This window comes from Furipterus horrens, unplaced genomic scaffold (assembly GCF_987537825.1).
Source record: "Furipterus horrens unplaced genomic scaffold, mFurHor1.1.pri manual_scaffold_7, whole genome shotgun sequence".
Classification (NCBI taxonomy): domain Eukaryota; kingdom Metazoa; phylum Chordata; class Mammalia; order Chiroptera; family Furipteridae; genus Furipterus; species Furipterus horrens.
In genome coordinates this window covers 10,477,284-10,493,840 of record NW_028327177.1, presented here as the reverse complement: position 1 = coordinate 10,493,840, position 16,557 = coordinate 10,477,284, and the positions used below count along the sequence as shown (strand labels likewise).

At 43.1% G+C, this 16,557-nt stretch overlaps 1 protein-coding gene across 3 annotated transcripts in view; it reads right to left on the bottom strand.

The window, feature by feature from the left end:
• Nucleotides 1-9,860, bottom strand: part of ANXA13 (annexin A13) — a 45,705-nt gene extending 35,845 nt beyond the window's left edge. The window contains exons 1-2 of one of the 3 annotated variants that reach the window (XM_090283394.1): nt 9,796-9,860; nt 8,146-8,268 (exon numbers count right to left, since the gene is read on the bottom strand). In XM_090283394.1, the coding sequence (XP_090139520.1) occupies nt 8,146-8,268; nt 9,796-9,810 (138 nt within the window). In that variant the 5' untranslated portion in view covers nt 9,811-9,860. Of the gene's footprint in view, nt 1-8,145; nt 8,578-9,795 lie in introns of those variants that run through there. The other 2 variants (XM_090283395.1, XM_090283393.1) reach the window with 2 other exon arrangements.
• Between the last annotated feature and the right edge of the window lie 6,697 nt (nt 9,861-16,557).

Here is a 16,557-nt window from a genome sequence, read left to right as displayed (position 1 = left end):
AAGTTTGGGATTATTTCTATGTTAGCATGTTAAGAACACCTTTTAAATGAAGATTGGTATAGTTAGGTCATTTCCAGAAAAACAAGTTTTCTTAGCCTTGCTCTGGGTTATACATGTCAATGGGATATTTACCAATCAATGGTGACTGTGGGGTTGAGACCCTATCATAAGAAGATCTGACCATAAGACCCTTCAAGACTGCAAGGTGGTAGGCACCATTATTCCTGAAGGTACTGACAGTTTACTCAGAAGTGCAGATGATGTAATGGGCCTACCATGCACTGAGCTCTGGTATAGGGAGACTGAATGGGGCAGCCCTCTGGGGGCTACACCCAAACAGGAGAGGTGAGCAAATTGACCCATATTGTTTCAGTCAGTGTCCTTCCAGGGGAGCGCTGCAGTGGGAAAACCAGCAGCTCAGCAGAAAAGCCCTTCTCACCCTGGTCATCAGAAGTTGCTAATACACTAACAGCCTTTTGGGGGAAAACTGCTTCCCTCTCAGTTTCTGTTGTCACCAACAGGGGGACAGGGATCAATCTTAAGGATGAATTGGCTCTTGTGATAAGAGAGACAGTCAGTGTGAGGGAATGCCTGGGCCAGAAGGGCAGAAATGCATGGTTGCTGGTGGAAATTCAGCCAGGCGAAGATATTATGCAGACATCTACCCATAGCCTTGCTTCCCCATCTAAGGCCTGTGTCTAGTGCAGTGACTCTCAACCAACCAGGAGCAATTTCACTTCCCTGGGGACATCTGACAATGTCTATCCATTTTTTGGCTGTCACAAACAGGGGTATCTAGTCATAGAGGCCAGGATTCTGCTAAACATTTACAAGGCACAGAATAGCCCTTCACAATAAAGAATTATCTGTCTCCAAACATCAGTAGTGCCAAGATCTAACGTGTGAAAAGGTCTACAATCCTGGCCTAATGGTTGTAACAATTCTGTCAGCAGGTCATTTTAAAAGGTGTTGAGAAGGCTGAGCTTCTCCTGATAAATGCCACATAGGTACCATACCGACTAACACAAGATAGATCCCCAGTCACAAAGAAAAGATTGCTGTGGTTACCTAAAAGGAAAGAGTAGAAGTGGGCCATGGTGTCTTTATTTTTAATTTTCTTTCTTTATATTTTTTTTGCAAAGGAACCCAGATGGCAAGTCTGAAAGACCAGTACAGGGATGAGGTAAATAGGAGGAAGGGTTTGAATTAAAGTCAGTCCAAGGGGAGAAGCCTGTCATCACCCCCTGCTCTTTGTCTGCATCACAGTCGTAAGCATCACAGCCTCAACCAGCAACCTCAGCTGACTCATTCATAAGGGGCCCTTTCGGCCTGTGTTGGGCGGAGAACTCTTGAGTTCCTTCTAGAGGCTGAATAATACTCATTGTCTGGGGAGAATGACTGTCTGCTTTGAGGTTGTCCACAGATTGATTGGGAGTTAGAGACCGCGGAAGAGTGTTAAACCTCCAGCTCTCCAGTTACTGCTGTAGTTGCATTAAAGACCGTGAACCTGGAGGGTAGTGTGGTATTGGGAAGATGATGGCTATTGCTCAACCATGAAAGAAACCATGTCTTCAAGAGTTATGAAAGATGAAGCACTTTTCTCTCTCATTAGAAAAGAATTGTCCAGCTCCTTCTTCTATTGCCAAAGGCTGTCTTTTTCTAATTTATTTCTTGCCAACTCAATGAAGGTATAAACTTGGATTCATTGCTTGCAGGAAAAAAAAAAGCTAGTGTATGCTGGAATCCTCAGGAGTCAAGGATAAGTGGGCAGATGGAATTAAAAAGAGAAAATATTGGGGGCTGGCTGGGCCATTGCAGCATTGAATGGGGCCGCGTAGGAGGGCATCACCAATAATATGAACAAGTTCTGATTTGCTGAAAGGGAAACAAGCTGAAATAGATAAATTTGCTTTGAGCAAATTTCTGTCTCAATCAGAATCAAAACAATGGATGTTGTTATTTCCCCTGGTAAGAGAGTTTAAATGTGCATTGGATCCAAACCTATTCATTATTTCTTTAAAAGTCTAAAACATTTTTACCTTTCTTTTCATTCCCACCACAACCATCTAAACCCTCATCATGGAAAGGGTAGATGATTTTACTGCCTTTTTAAACTAATCTTCAACTCTTCATTCTCTTTCTATTTTGGTCCATCTAATAGTAGCAGCAGCATTAGTAATAATACTAATAAAAATAATAGTTATAAGAAAGCACTAATGATAAATCAATATCCCCCACCCCCAAGGATAGGTAAGGCTACCCTTAGCCACAGAGGTAGTCCAAGGAGTCGATATATGACCCAAGCTGATTATAACTTTTTCCTAACATTTTATGTATAGATGTTTAGAGAATTGAAACTCTTCCTTGAGGTTGTTAATCTGGACCTATTTGAGGGCCTGGAATTCTCTGCAAAGCCTCTCACCCACTCCTTTTGCCTCCCCTACCATTGAAAAGGAAAGCTCATTTTCAGGGGAGAGAATGAGGGCAACACACACACACACACACACACACACACTCACACGTGCACACTAACACATACACAGAGAGAGAGAAAGGGAGGGGGGAGAGCACCTTTCTTTCTCCTCAGAATCATGGGTAGGAATCATGATTCATGACTCTCCTTTTCCCCTTTCCCCCTTCCCAGGGATTGGTCCGGGGATGGGCTTTTGACCAATTTCTGGCTGATGAGATAGAAAAGAATGTCTGCTTGGGCTTTCCATGAAGATTTTCCTCACTGGTAGGGGTGTGGTACATGAAGAGAAAGGCGCTTTTTACTCTGTCCCCTTCCTTCTTGCTTGTGACCCTATCATGTGGGATCATTAACTTGAGCACATGACCATTATCTTGCACTCATGAAGGGAGTTGTTGCCAGCACATTGAAGGTGGCAGAATGGAAAGGCAGACGGTCCTTAATAGGTTGTTAATGAACTGCTGAACCAACACTGGAATCCTTTCCTTTCAGACTTCCTGGTAGGGTTGATAATTAAATGCTTCTGTTATTTAAGCCACTGTTAATCTGGTAGTCTTTCTGCTACTAGTAATCAAACACATACCATCTGAAAAACAATTGTGAATTCATCCCTCCCAAACTGCTTCAACCCCAGACTTCTCTCTCTTTTTAAAAAATAGATTTTATTGATCGTGCCCTCCTCAATTTGGCAGCCTCGCTGTGTTTGCTTCTGTGTATTAGGTAAAGCTGCTCTGACTCCCTGTATTCATAGCGTGGCCTGTTGTAGAAAAGGCACCTGTAAATAGTGTGGAGTGGAGCCTTAGGTAATCGCCAGGGTGGGGTAACCTGCTTACCACTCTGTGGCTCTGTGTTGGGAGACAGCTCAGAGAGGGGACAGTGCCACTGACTGGCCTCTGGAGGTTTGCCCAGCACTCACCCTGTTTCCAGTCACTTCTCTTACTGGTGCCCTTCCAGCTGTTGCCATGGTGCTGAATCCCAGAGGGACTGGGTTTGCATATGTTCTAAGACCATGTGGGCCCTTTAAGTGAGTCTCCTGAAAATCTGGCAGCTTCTTCTGCTGCCCCAACCCCCGCTGGTTTTTACAGCTCAAAGTTATGAGGATTTATCTTCCTGGCACTAGCACCCTGGGCTGTGCAGTCTGGCCTGGGGCTGGGATTGCTCACTCCTAAGCATCCCTCCCAATTTTTATCTACCACAAGAGAAAGTGGACGTGTCCATTCCGCTGTTCTCTGCACCACACTGCATCTCTGCACCTCTCCGCCCATCTCTGCGTCTCTTCCCCTCATACCAGTCTCGATGAATGTGGCTTCTTTCAGTCCTTGGTTGTTGGTCTTTCATACAGCTTGATTATCTGACAGCTTTGGGTGTTATTTGCTTTGAGGTCTAGTTGTAATTCTTTCTGTGGTTGCGCAAAGAGGTGAAGTATGTTTACCTGTGCCCCCATCTTGACCAGAAGTCGCTCTGAGTTTCAGATCCAGCCACCTGCTAGGCTTTATACCCAGCTATACCAAAGATAATCCAAACTCTGCAGATCCCCAAACCAGACCCATCCTTTAATCTTGTATTCCTGTACTCTGCCGTATCCCCAGGATGTGCTACCTGGGTGCACAAGCTAGGCATCCGGTAGTCACTCTAGTCTTCCTTGCCATCACCTAGGCATCTCTGTAGCTGAATGGCATGAGGGGTTCATTGTCAAGGCTGGGGCACAGCTCTAGCCTGGGCCTGTGAGAGCCATTTGCTTCTACGTGGCTTCTCAAACTTGAGTGAACATCAGAGTCACCTGGAGGGCTCGTTCAGCTGAAGATTGCTGGGCCCTACCCCCAGATTTTCTGTTTCAGTAGATCTGGGTAGGGCCAAAAAAATCTGCATTGCTACCAAGATCCTAGATTATACCAATGGTGCTGGTCTGGGGACCACATTTAGGAACCATTGCACTGGAAGAATACCAAATATTGGACCCATGGTTCTCAACTTTGGATGCATTAGAATCCCTTGGGGAGTATTAAAAAACACAGGTGCCAGGACCTTACCCACACTTTGGCCTGGGGTGTGGCTGGACAAAGGGATTTGAACTCCAATGGTTTAAGGATCATTTAGGAAATTTAATGAATTGATGAATTCATCAAATATTTATTGAGCATTTGCTATGTGCCAGGCATTGTGTTGGTAACGGGTATGCAAAGATGAAAAAGACACAGTCCTGCCCCCCAGAGAGCTATCAGTCCAGTGCAGGGCGGATGTATAAACAGTACTAAAACCACGTGGGAGATGAAGGATGGTGTTGAACACAGAATATTACGGAAGCAGTACGAAAGAAGATCTAATCCAGCTTGGGGCAGAAGGAGGAAGCTGAGGATGGGGGTAGAGAGGAGATGAGGAGGTGATGACCCACTACAATAGTTTCAGAAATCCCAACAGTTTAGCTTCTACTTGGTGTGATATGAGTCTATACTGAGCCCAAGGCATAGTGTGAAGAACTTGAGCCTGAATCAAAATCCAGGCTTCGCCTCCTACTAGATGTACAGCCTTGGGCTGATGACCTAACCTCTCTCTTCCTCGCTTCCCACATATTTAAAAGGGGACTAATAATAGTGTCTCCCTTCTAAAGTTGTTGGGAGAACTAAATGATCCAGCACATGTAGGGTATGAAGTAGAATGAAGGGCTCAGACATGAGGGGCCAGAGCCAACGCCTTCAGAACAGCTCACAGTCTGGAAAGCCCTTGACAAATCTCTGTTATTATCGTCATGTCATTTCAGCTATGCCCCTTGTCACTGGGAGGCGGGGCCCTGCTGCTATGGGGTGGAGTGGACCTGCCAGCATGCCCTGGGGTGCCTCGGTTCCATCCCCTCCACTAAGGAGCCTCGGCTCCTGCAGCTCGGAGTTCTTGCTTCAGGTGTTCAGTGTGCATGTCCTTCCTTCCGTGTGTGCCCTTGTCCTTGGAGCCTTTCCCCCACCTCGTTAAATGACTGCATTTTATCTATCGTAGACAGGAAACCATAAAGCCAAGACTGTGAAACTGTCTCCAATACAGCCCGACCTTGAATGGGAAACCCATATTTAAATAAAGAAGGTGTGCTTTAGGGCCCTGTTTGACTTTCGAGGGTCTTTTTGTTTCTCTTACACTCACAGCAGTGATGTGAAGGACCGACTTTCTGCCATAAAAGATTTCCTGAGAGGAGCCGTATGGCTGCTGGGTCTAGGCTGGTTTCTGCTTGGGGTTCACTATGCTTCTTTGGCATTTGGATCACATTTTAATGCAGACTCTTGGTTGAAACCAAATTCACTTTTATCCCAAATTCCCAGTCACATTTGAACCTGCCTCCAGAGCTTCCCTTCTTTTCTCAGGAATCTGGACCTAGTCCCCTTTTGACATGTGACTCTCAGGTGTTCCTGTCCACCTTCCTCTGGGCTTGCCTGGTGTTCACCTGCTACTGTCCTCCCTTTTAGATAATATTTATGTTGACTAAATATTGGCACAAGAAAATCATAAATGTGGTATGTTTACAAACACCACGGCAGGTCGCCACACAGATGTCCTCACATTGACAGGGCGGCTTTCATTTACGGGCACTGGTAATGGCACCTGGCTTGTGGGCAGTGTGCTGGTCTGTTCTTGTAAGGATGGTGGTATGCTCCAGGCCAGTGTTTCTCAAACTGCGCTGCACATTAGCATCACCTGGGGAGCACTTACAACTCCTAATGCGCACGCCAACCTCTGAACCGATTCATTCAGACTCCCTGGGGGTGGGATTCAGGCATCAGTGGTTTCTGAAATTCCCCAGGATGCAGCCAAGTTTGAGAACTTGTTCCCCACACATAAAAATCACTTGAGGATCTTGTTTAAAATGCAGATTCCGATTCAGTATGTCTGGGGGGGCCTGAGATTCTGCATTTTTAACAAGCGCCCAGCCAACAATGTGGATGCCGCTCCCTGTCCAGAAACCGCACTGAGTAGCCAGCAGCAAAGCCGTAGTCTGTCTAGTGCCTATTCAGCCTTGAACCTGATTGTCCAGAAATCCTCAGGCCTCTAAAGTGTGTGATTTTTTCCATATGTATCAATGGTTCCACTATATCTTACTCCCTCTCTGTTACTTTGCCAATACCCTGCGGCCACACTCTAAGGCAAAGTCATCTCACTCGATTTCAATACCCTCTTTTCCTCTAGGTACCGAGTTTCTTGAAAACGACTCACAGACTAGATCTAAGAAGATTGTTCTTATTTTTCTGTCTATGCACAAAGTTCACTGAGCACAAGGATGTGCCCTCCAGGCTCAGCAGACTCTGAACATCGTGTGACTTAGTAAACGTAGTATCTTACTATTGTTCCAAATAGGTTAGTCACAAACACTAGGTCTTTAGTTTTGTTTTTTTTTTTTGTTTTTTTTTTTAAATCACTGATGATGACAAAAGGATTGGGGGAAAACACAAAGCAAAAAAGGTTATTTTCAGTTTTCAGAATTGGCTAGGATTCTATATTATAGTACCTTGGAAAATGTCATCTCCTGGCCAAGCCTCTATTGGATTAAGAGCAATGTTTGTCAAACAGTCATGTGTGAACCCTGATCTGTGGACTTATTCTTGGGGACTGAAACTTTCCTGGTAGTTTTTTAAGTAGTGTAGTTAATGCTGGTGTTTTAAAACTAATATAAGGCATATTACATCATCAGCATGACCAATCATGACTAAGACTCAAGATTTCAATGCCTGCATTTGTGTGTCTACCTATAATTGTAGAGATGTCAAATAGTCATACTTTAATTGTTGCAGGCTAATGATAAAAGAACAAAAAGCAGAGGGGATTTGATGTAAAAATCACACATGTTAGCCCAGAGAAGGCCTAATTGTGTTACAGGGGTCTTATAAACAAAAGTTTCTTGGTAGTCTGGATAGAGAAACATTATAGGAAAACTAAGAAGTCACACACCGCATCGTATTTTAGACATGCTGCCAGTCAAAAGAAGCCACATCCCAGCCATCAGAATAGTTTTTGCATTGAGCATGACTCTTTAATCTCAGCGCAATCACATCGTCTATTACACTAAATCAATAACATACATTTGCACATCATCGGCTTGTGTTTTACTAGTATTTAATTGTTTTCCTTTTAATTTAATTCTTAAATTTTTTTTTGCTTGAATAGTTGCTTCAGAACTACAAGCATTATTTTAACTTTACACATACTAAAGTTATTCTCGAATACAAATAACATAAGTCATTACCAGGACAATTTTTTTTTGGTCCTGTCAAAAGGTCTTGCATTTACTTATTTAGAAACACAGTCTTAGAACATAGTCATTCCTTGGGCACATGTTCAATTCCATTAGCATTTTCAAAAATGTCATTGTGGACATTTGTAGTGTCATGCTCTTCTGTTTAAGGCAGTTAAGGGCACGCTGTTGGAAATGCAAGCTCAGTTGTTTTTTTGTTTTGTTTTGTTTTTTACATTTTTTAATTGTTTTTCTATTATAATTGTCCCATTTTTTCCCCCATTGCAAGCTCAGTTCTTAAGGTACATTTTTATGTTAGCTGCAAAATTTTTCTGAGGGATTTTTTTTAATACCTGATGATATCTCAGACTGGATAATTTTGTCCAATAGGACAAGTCATTAGCAATACTGGGCCCATAAGAAAGCCCAGTCATACCTATGATTTAGAGGCAAAAAAAGTACTTACAGGTTGTTGGGCCTCTGGCTCTCCATTCCCTGATGAGTGGCTAAGGGTCCGCACGACTGTCGAGGGCGGGGCGTCCACTTTGGGCAACTGTTGACTGCCTTCTGACAGGGAGTAAGAGTGGCTCTGAAGATTCAAAAGAGAAATACATAAAAATGCTAGACAACTCACAAAAGCCAGCTCCCCCATGGGGTTGACTTTCAAGGGATGAAATGTCCTCCTAAGTTCCAATGCAGGGTCAAATTATGGTCCCGGAGGTCCTCTGTACCTAACAGAAGTGTTTTAAGAGTAGGTTTCAGTTTCTCTGAAAGATATGACTACAAGGCTCATAATCGTGACTAGTGTGTAATGTTGTTTACAGATGAAAATGAACCACTACTTTGGGCCTGCACTGCGGCATTTCAGAACCCAGCACTCGTTTTAACATGTCTGTATGTTATTTTAAAAAATAACACCTCTCCTAAGTAGGCAATGAGAGGGGAAAAGAACTATAGGTATGGGGAACATATTGGGGGGAGGTCAGCAGGGAGGGGGAAGGGTGGAAAGGGAGGGAGATGGTGCAGGAATTAAGAAGCATAGTAGGAGGGAGTGGAGTAGACAGGAAGATGCTGAGAAGAACTATATGCACAACCAATGGACGTGGACTAAGGGGGGTGGATAACTGGGGCAAGGGATGTCATTGGGTAGAGGGGAACAAAGGGAAAAGAAATTGGGACAACTGTAACAGCATAATCAATAAAGTATATTTTAAAAAAAACAACCTCTCCAAAGAAGGTATTTGTAGGTTGGCAACCATCTGAGTGCAAGTGTAATTGATAGCAAAGGAAAAAAACCGTATAAACAAAGTTAGAGTTTACAGAAAATTTTGGAGCTTTATTCTCTTTGCTTCCAGTGTACACACAATAAATCATTCTTGCTGTGGGAAGCTATAGAGTAGGGGCAGCAAAACCTTATTAAAATTCCTATTGCAACAGCTTTAGCTATTCATTTTTCAAGATCTTACTCTGACCTGCCTTGTGCATAGTTGGTTCCAAATGGTAGCGTTTTCATCAGTTTTTAGTTATTAATGGTTTAGATGTGTTGTTCACATGAGCCTAAGGCATTTCAGAAGAAAAGTAAAACATTGAGTCCATTTCATGGATATTTGCAAATACCTGGATATTTGATGCTGTTTAGAAATCATACTGGAATATGCTCACCTTTCAATCCAAGTAATACGGCCTTGTTGGAGCACACTTTTACCTTGATGTATTGATATTTCCAACATGAACCTGTCTTCTCTGCAAAACTCTGATGGTCAGAGTCTATGAAATTTTATGCAACTTTGCTACCAACTAACAGCTTTAGTCATTCATTCCACAAACACATATTAACCATTTTGCTCTCCGCAAGGAACTGTTTATTACCTTGTAAACACATCTCTAAAAGAATCTTAGTCATAATCTTAATCTCCCTCCTAAGAGATTTTTGACTAATGGAGAAAAATACATTCCAAATGCATTATAAAAGCATGGTATTCTATTGTGAAAACCAGTAATAAGAGTTAATCACAATCATAAAGTATAAAAGTATAGGTCATAATTTTTAGTTTAAATTTCTACACATACTATAGCCAAAATTAAAACTTTGTTCCCAAAGGCAATAAATACTTACATGACGATTGCCCATTTTCGTTTCCCTGAAATAGTTGTTAAGAGATCAGCTCTCCTAAAGGCCAAGTTTATAATGGTCTTCCCAGGACATAATATCTCTTGAGTTTAATAAGTAACTTTTGGCACTGAATTTGAATACATTGTTGGGGATGGGTAGGGAGTGGCCATAGCTACAGATGAGTTTAACCTGGTCTAAGCTGCCTTCTTGGGCAGGCCATCTTTTTAAAATAAAATATTTGTTAATAAGGCACATGTAGGCTTCTTAAGTTGAATAACTTATTCACAGCTAAAGGGCTAAACCTATCTCACTTCTGGATTATTGAAAAAGTTAGTATTATTTTATTTTGTGTGTTCATTTAAAATTTCGTACTTTAACCAAACAAGACTGAAAAATCTTTCTATTTTAGTAACATCACTATTATTAGTACAGAAAATATTTTTGAGAGCTACATTGAGTTACAGTAATATCATTTTATAATTTAACTAGGTTTTAAATTAAAAGTAATATGTGCAGTTAGCAAAAAATTTCTTGTGACTCCTTTATGAAATGGTATGTATACATAGCCATGTGTGTCTGTCTCTCTATCTGTTTGTCTGTCTATCCGTCTCTGGACTGCTTTTTTCCCCCCTCAACAAATGAGTTTGTATACTGCATTCTGTTCCATACCTGCATACTTCATATACTGAAGAGAAACATGTCATCGACATATCCCCCACCCCCCAGTGGCCACAGCTAGCTTATTATGAGTGTGAACCAAACTTATTTCATCAGTCCACTATTCAAGGTCATTTTGGTTGTTTTGGTTGTTCATATGCATGGATCTTTGCACATGTGTCCATGTTAATCTGTGGAATAAAACCTTAGATTGCAATTGCTGGCTAAAGAGCATTTGCATTTAAAGTTACGATCAATGTTGCAAGGCTGTTCTCTGCACAGACATGAAAATGCTGAACCCACTCTCAAAGGCTGGCTGACGGACAGGGCTGACTTTGAAAAGACAAAAGTATGCCCCTCCGCCCCTCCATGATAATATGCCCATGCTCACTTTCCCACATACTGGCCAACATTAAACGTTATTAACGTTTTTCACTTATACCACTTTCCAAAGATGAAAAAAATGGTTGTCTCACTGTTTGTTGTACATTCCTTTCCTTTGATATTCTTAAAATTATATATCTTTTTACTTAAAAGCCCTTTGCATGAATTTTTCTGTGGTCTACTTACATCCTTTATTTTTATTTTGAGTTATTAGTCTTCTCATTAGAGAAGGAAAACTCTGACTCCAAAAAACCTCCGCTGCCTTGCGGCATACCTCTTCAGGGGAAAGGCTAAGGGAGTAAACCCCGACAGAAAATCCGGAGCCGGAGTCCCTAAGGCGGTTTGACATTGTAGTCAACACCGGCAACTCCTGCGGCGCACCTGAAGCCAAGCTGTATTGACTCCGTCTTTCCCTTGGATCCTTCAGCTGCGAAGAGAGGGGGGGGTCTGCTGCATGGGCAACAGCAGACCCTCCATATCACCCCGCCCAGGCTCTGTAGCTTCAGCTTCACTGGAGAGGACACTCCAGCGTCATCGCAAGATGTCGATTCAACACGGGAGGAGACAGATACTGTGTCACTCCCGAGTCGGACTACACAGCCATTCTCGGCGGTGCAGATAGACTCTTAAGAAGCTACACCATCGTCTCTCGAGACGGACGGCTGCCGACATTAGTCTTCTCATTACTTACTTGTAGCAACACTTGGTTTATAATAAGTTCTGGGCTTTCGTCAAGTGTAACAATCATTTTTTCCCAATTTGTTGTTGGTCTTTGGTCTCTGAGTATGTTTTGAGTGTTTATGTGTGTATGAAGAAAGTGTTACAGTTTATGTATTTAAATATATCTATCTTCTTTTTTGGCTTGCTCAGAAAAACATCTCTGCATTAAGATGATTAAAATTCTTGTACATTTGCTTCGTGTTCTTTTAATGACTTCATTTTCTTTAAAGCTTACATCTTCGATCCATTTGGAATTGATTTTAATATAGAGTAAGGAAGGAAAAGAGTCAGCTTTCATTTTGTTTATTCAGTCGATCCTAGGTAGTTAATAAATAATTCATCTTTCCTCTTCTGCTCTAAGATGTCATCTTTAGTTTATGCCAAAATTCCCGTGTAATACAGTATTAAAATTCTGAGTGTATATATTCATTATTTTGTGCTTTAACCTTTATCTATTGAAATCCTTGGATGTGCTGATTGCTGGGACTACAAGAGTGGACAAGATGGACTGAATTTTATCTTTGTAGAGCATACAGTCAAGTGGAGAAGCTATACAAGAAACAAACCATTGCAGATTGCTGTAGGGCTGTGAAGACAATAAATAAATAGGATGCTGTGATAAAGGCCTGTGTGCATGTGTGTGTGTGTTTGTGTGTGTGTAATTTTCTTTAAATAGAGTGTGTGCTCTGCAAGGAGCCACCATTTAAGCTGTGAACCAAAGCATAAAAAGGGGCCCGTCATTTGAAGAGAGTGAAGTGTTCAGATTGGATGTTCTCACTTTGGGCCAAGGCTCCGTAGTAGGAAAGAGCTTTGCAAATCAGAAGAAATGAAAGATGGTCAAAGAGACTGGAGTCTCTGTGTGCCAGGCAGGGGGCTGAGTGCTGGGAACACAGGGGTAAACAAGACAAAGCTCTCCTCCAGTAACTGACCATGGAACGGAGGAGAAGACAAGAAGATGTAAGTTACAACTAATGCTCTTACCCTTCACTATTACTTCGTCTTTAGTGTCTCATTTATGCTCTGTTGTTCAGTGTCCCCTTTTCCCAGCCTCAGACCTCTCAGGGCCAAGTCCTCCCTGCCCCACCTCTGTGAACCAGCCTCTGCAGCACTGACCCTCCCAGAACCCTTGATTGGTGACGTCTCTCTCCCTCCCTTCCTCTCCCACCCCCACTGTTGAAGCTCAAAGTCCAGGAGGAACAGGGCAATCAGATGTGCAATGTTCAATGTGGAGACAAGCTCTGTTCCGCCTGCTGAATTACTGAGCACAGGAAATGCGTAAGGAAGAAAGAGATGTGGATAGTTTATGGCTCCAGGGCGGTGAAAGACACAAAGCTTAGGGGCCAAGTAGGAAGCTGACACACTTAAAAAAATTTATTTTCTAGATCACCACCACTAGAGCTACCACTTGAATATTTAAATTTGCCCATAGTCTAGTTCAGATTTGACAGAAACACAACTATTCTGAGTGTCATCTCCTCCTTTTCTCCTCCCCAGTTGGATGGGTACGTGGTGAGGAGACCGGGATAGTTCTAAGCAGCAGCAGGGGAAGGATTCCTCCGAGGCATTTTCGGGAGGATGTCAGAGGGAAGGTGGATCACTGCCTGGGAAGACATGATGGGGAAGAGAAGGCACGGAAGAGTATTGGGGGGAGGGATTAGGTGTTTTAGTATTGTTATAAGTATTGAGCGATTCTACATTATTACAGGTGCTGTGTAATATCTTTACTAAGCTGGGCCGATTGATTCACACCTCTTGGGCTGCGGTGGTTCTCGCGATGGGCATGCCAGCCAAAGTTCTCATCTCCCTTCTAGCCTGTGAGTCTCAATAGCAAGTCACACATCAGTCTTGCCAAAGAGACTTTCCTTCTTCAAAATGTTACTTATACATCTGTTGGGAGTTCAACTGTATTTCCTCCCCCTACCCCGGGACCCCCAAAGACACATTGAGGTCATAACCCTCAGAGCCTGTGACTATGACTTTATTTGGAAATAGGGTCTTTGCAGATGTAACTGAGTTAAGAAGGGGTCATTAGGATGGGCCTGAACTCATCATGACTGGTGTCCTTTTATAAGAAGAGGAAAGTGCCCTGTGAAGACACACACACACACAGACAGGAAGGCCAGAGGCAGGGACTGGGGTGATTTAGCTGCAAGCCAAGGAGCACCAAGGACTGACAGCCACCACCAGACACCAGGAAGAGGGGGAGTGGCGGTGGGGATTCTCTTCTACAGGTTTCAGAGGAAGCAGGGTCCTGCCAGCACCTTGATCTTGGACTTCCAGCCTCCAGAACTGTGAGACAATTCATTCTATTGTTTTAAGCCACTCAGTTTGTGGTACTTTGTTACAGCATGCCTAGGAAACTAATACAACTTCTAGAAAAACAAAAACAAACAAAAAATACCCTCATCAGTTGCTATGATTCTCACAGCAAATACATTATGCTGTGTAATTTGTATTTAACAAAATTTTCACTTAGAAATACTTTGGGAAAGATTTTGTATTATGTGATAAGACCACACACAGTGTTTCAGATTATTTTGTAGCCATACATTATTCAAAATAACAAAAGCACATAGATACTCATTTTATAAATATAATAATCAAGTCAAATACTTGCCTAATATCTATTTCTGCAGGGAGGATTAATAGTATTTATTTATTTAGTGTAATTTAGATAGAATCCAACACTTATAGTTGATTTTAGACTGATATGTTCCTCGACATAAACAAAAGCAAAAATGTTAACATTTTGTCTTATTTATTTATAATTTTTCTTTTCCCTCCACACAAGTTAATAAATTCCCAAGAGCAGAGACAGGCCTATTGCTTGGCAAATCCCCACAGTGTCTGCATGTAACGGCTACTTAATAAAAGTTGTTGCTTGACTAAGACAAAAAGACTGAAACCTGCAGGAAATGATTCAAGTTGCTGAACCAACGATATTCTATCCTCCTATATTTTCCCAAATAGCAAAACCCATGAAAGTAACACATTTCATCTTGCAAATACAAAAGCAGTTTTCAAAAATCTCATAGAACAAGAAGTCTTCTTAACTCAGTGATGAGTTAACACGTCCCTATCATGTTATTTGCCACCTGCCAGGCTACCGGACAGGGGAGAAACCCAGAACACGGCTCCCACCCCTGCCCTGTGAGGTGCTTGTGCTCTAGCTGGGGATTTAACACAGCCCTGTAAGAAAAAAACCTTGATTGGATGGAGCATTTTGTGGCAGAAAAACCAGAGCCTTGGGAGAGCAGACCTGGGTTTTGGGCTGGTCCCTGGTCCAACTTTAAAGAGTGTGATCATACCAGAGTCACAGTCCCTCCATTCCTTGGGTTTCTACTACATACACATAAGAGTTAGATTTCATCTCCACATTTGCTTCCAGGCCTAAAGTCCTGTGAACAATTTGGGTTTAGGAAGATACATTGAGACTCTTGGGTGCAGGTGACTAAAACGCGGACTCGCAACAACTCAAGCAAACGAGGAACTTAGTGGCTCACATCATTGGAAGAGGTAGTTACTTCGGGTAGAGCTGCATCTAGCTGCTCAGAATATGTCCCCGGGGTCCGCTGACCCTCTGTGTCTCAGTTCTGCTTTCTCTCAGAAGGGTCCCCCTTCTCAAAGGCAGGTGGCTGCCGCCAGATTCATATTTTCATCCTCACAATTCCCAAACTAGGGAAAAGAAAATGAGAGCTTTCCTTTGCCCTAAGTTTGAATATATGTTCTGGTCTGATTCTCTGGCCCCCGTTGAGACTCATGCTCGTCTCTGGACAGGTCACCATTGCTAGGGAGAGGTTATGAGGACTGGATTTTACGTCGCCTCTAGAGGTGGGAGAGGAGCCAACGCCACCCAGATCACATGGCCTGAGAGTGGGGGACGAGGATTGCCCAGAGAATATTGGGCTGTTCTTCATAAAAGAAGGGTGAACAGATGGTAGGCTGGCCAAGACCAGAGATGGCCAGTATGGATGAACAAAAAGGGCAGCCTATGGGAAGTAAGAGAGAGAAAGAAGGGGGGAAAGGGAGTGATTGAGAGGATGGGAGAAGGTAGAAATAGCGGTCCAGAGTGTTTTGAGCCCATTCAGAGGCGCAGGATTGATACAGGAGCCACCACAAGAGGAACTAAGGGCCGTTTCCCTTGGAATTTTCACTTCTGGTGCAGCTTTCTATGCGCCCCGTGGGCGACCTGCCTGGGGCTGGCCCCGCAGGGGTTGGGCACATTGAATAGCTGCCCTTGTGCCCATGCACTGTCCCTCTTCTGATGGCTCTGTCCTGTGGATTTTGTCCTTGTGAGCTTTGCTTTGGTGTTGGCTGGTGGATATGAACCACTACTTTGGGCCTGCCCTGTAGCATTTCAGAACCCGGCACTCATTTTAACACGTCTGTATGAATCGCTAAGTTGGGAGAGTCCTCACACTGTGCTAGGCCCATGGGGCAGAAGAAAGGGAGGTATAAAACAGGGTGCTTGGCCTCCAAGAACTTAAATTTTATTTGTAAGGAATCCAATATTAAAGTGTAGCATTGGAAGCCAGGATATATTTGAGGTGCTAAGGGACTGTTATAAACAAGGTGTGCTGCAGAAGCTGGGAAAGAAGAAATGGTGGCCCAAAGAAATGAGGAAGACTTCATGGAGGTGAGGGCCTTACTCTGGGAGCTATGGAGTGACAAGAATTTGGAAAGGCTGTGGGGAAGGGCAGACAGAGGATGTCACTAGAAGTAGTGAGTGCCATGTGGGGACTGACCAGGAGACGACCAGGAGTGTGGTGTGTTTCTGGGAGAGGGAGAGAGTTGAGGAGACTTGGGGAGTTACTCTAGATGGGAATGTCTGTACTTGAATAATGGCAAAGAGGAAATGATCAAAAAGAATCCAAAGTTTCCGGTGGGAGTGAGTGGGATTCGGGGGCTGATGTCTTCAGCCACAGGGCAGTCAGGGAAGGAGCTACTTTAGGAGGGAGAGGGGGGAGCTGAGGTGCCAAAAGACCCCCAGAGAGAAGAATTCAG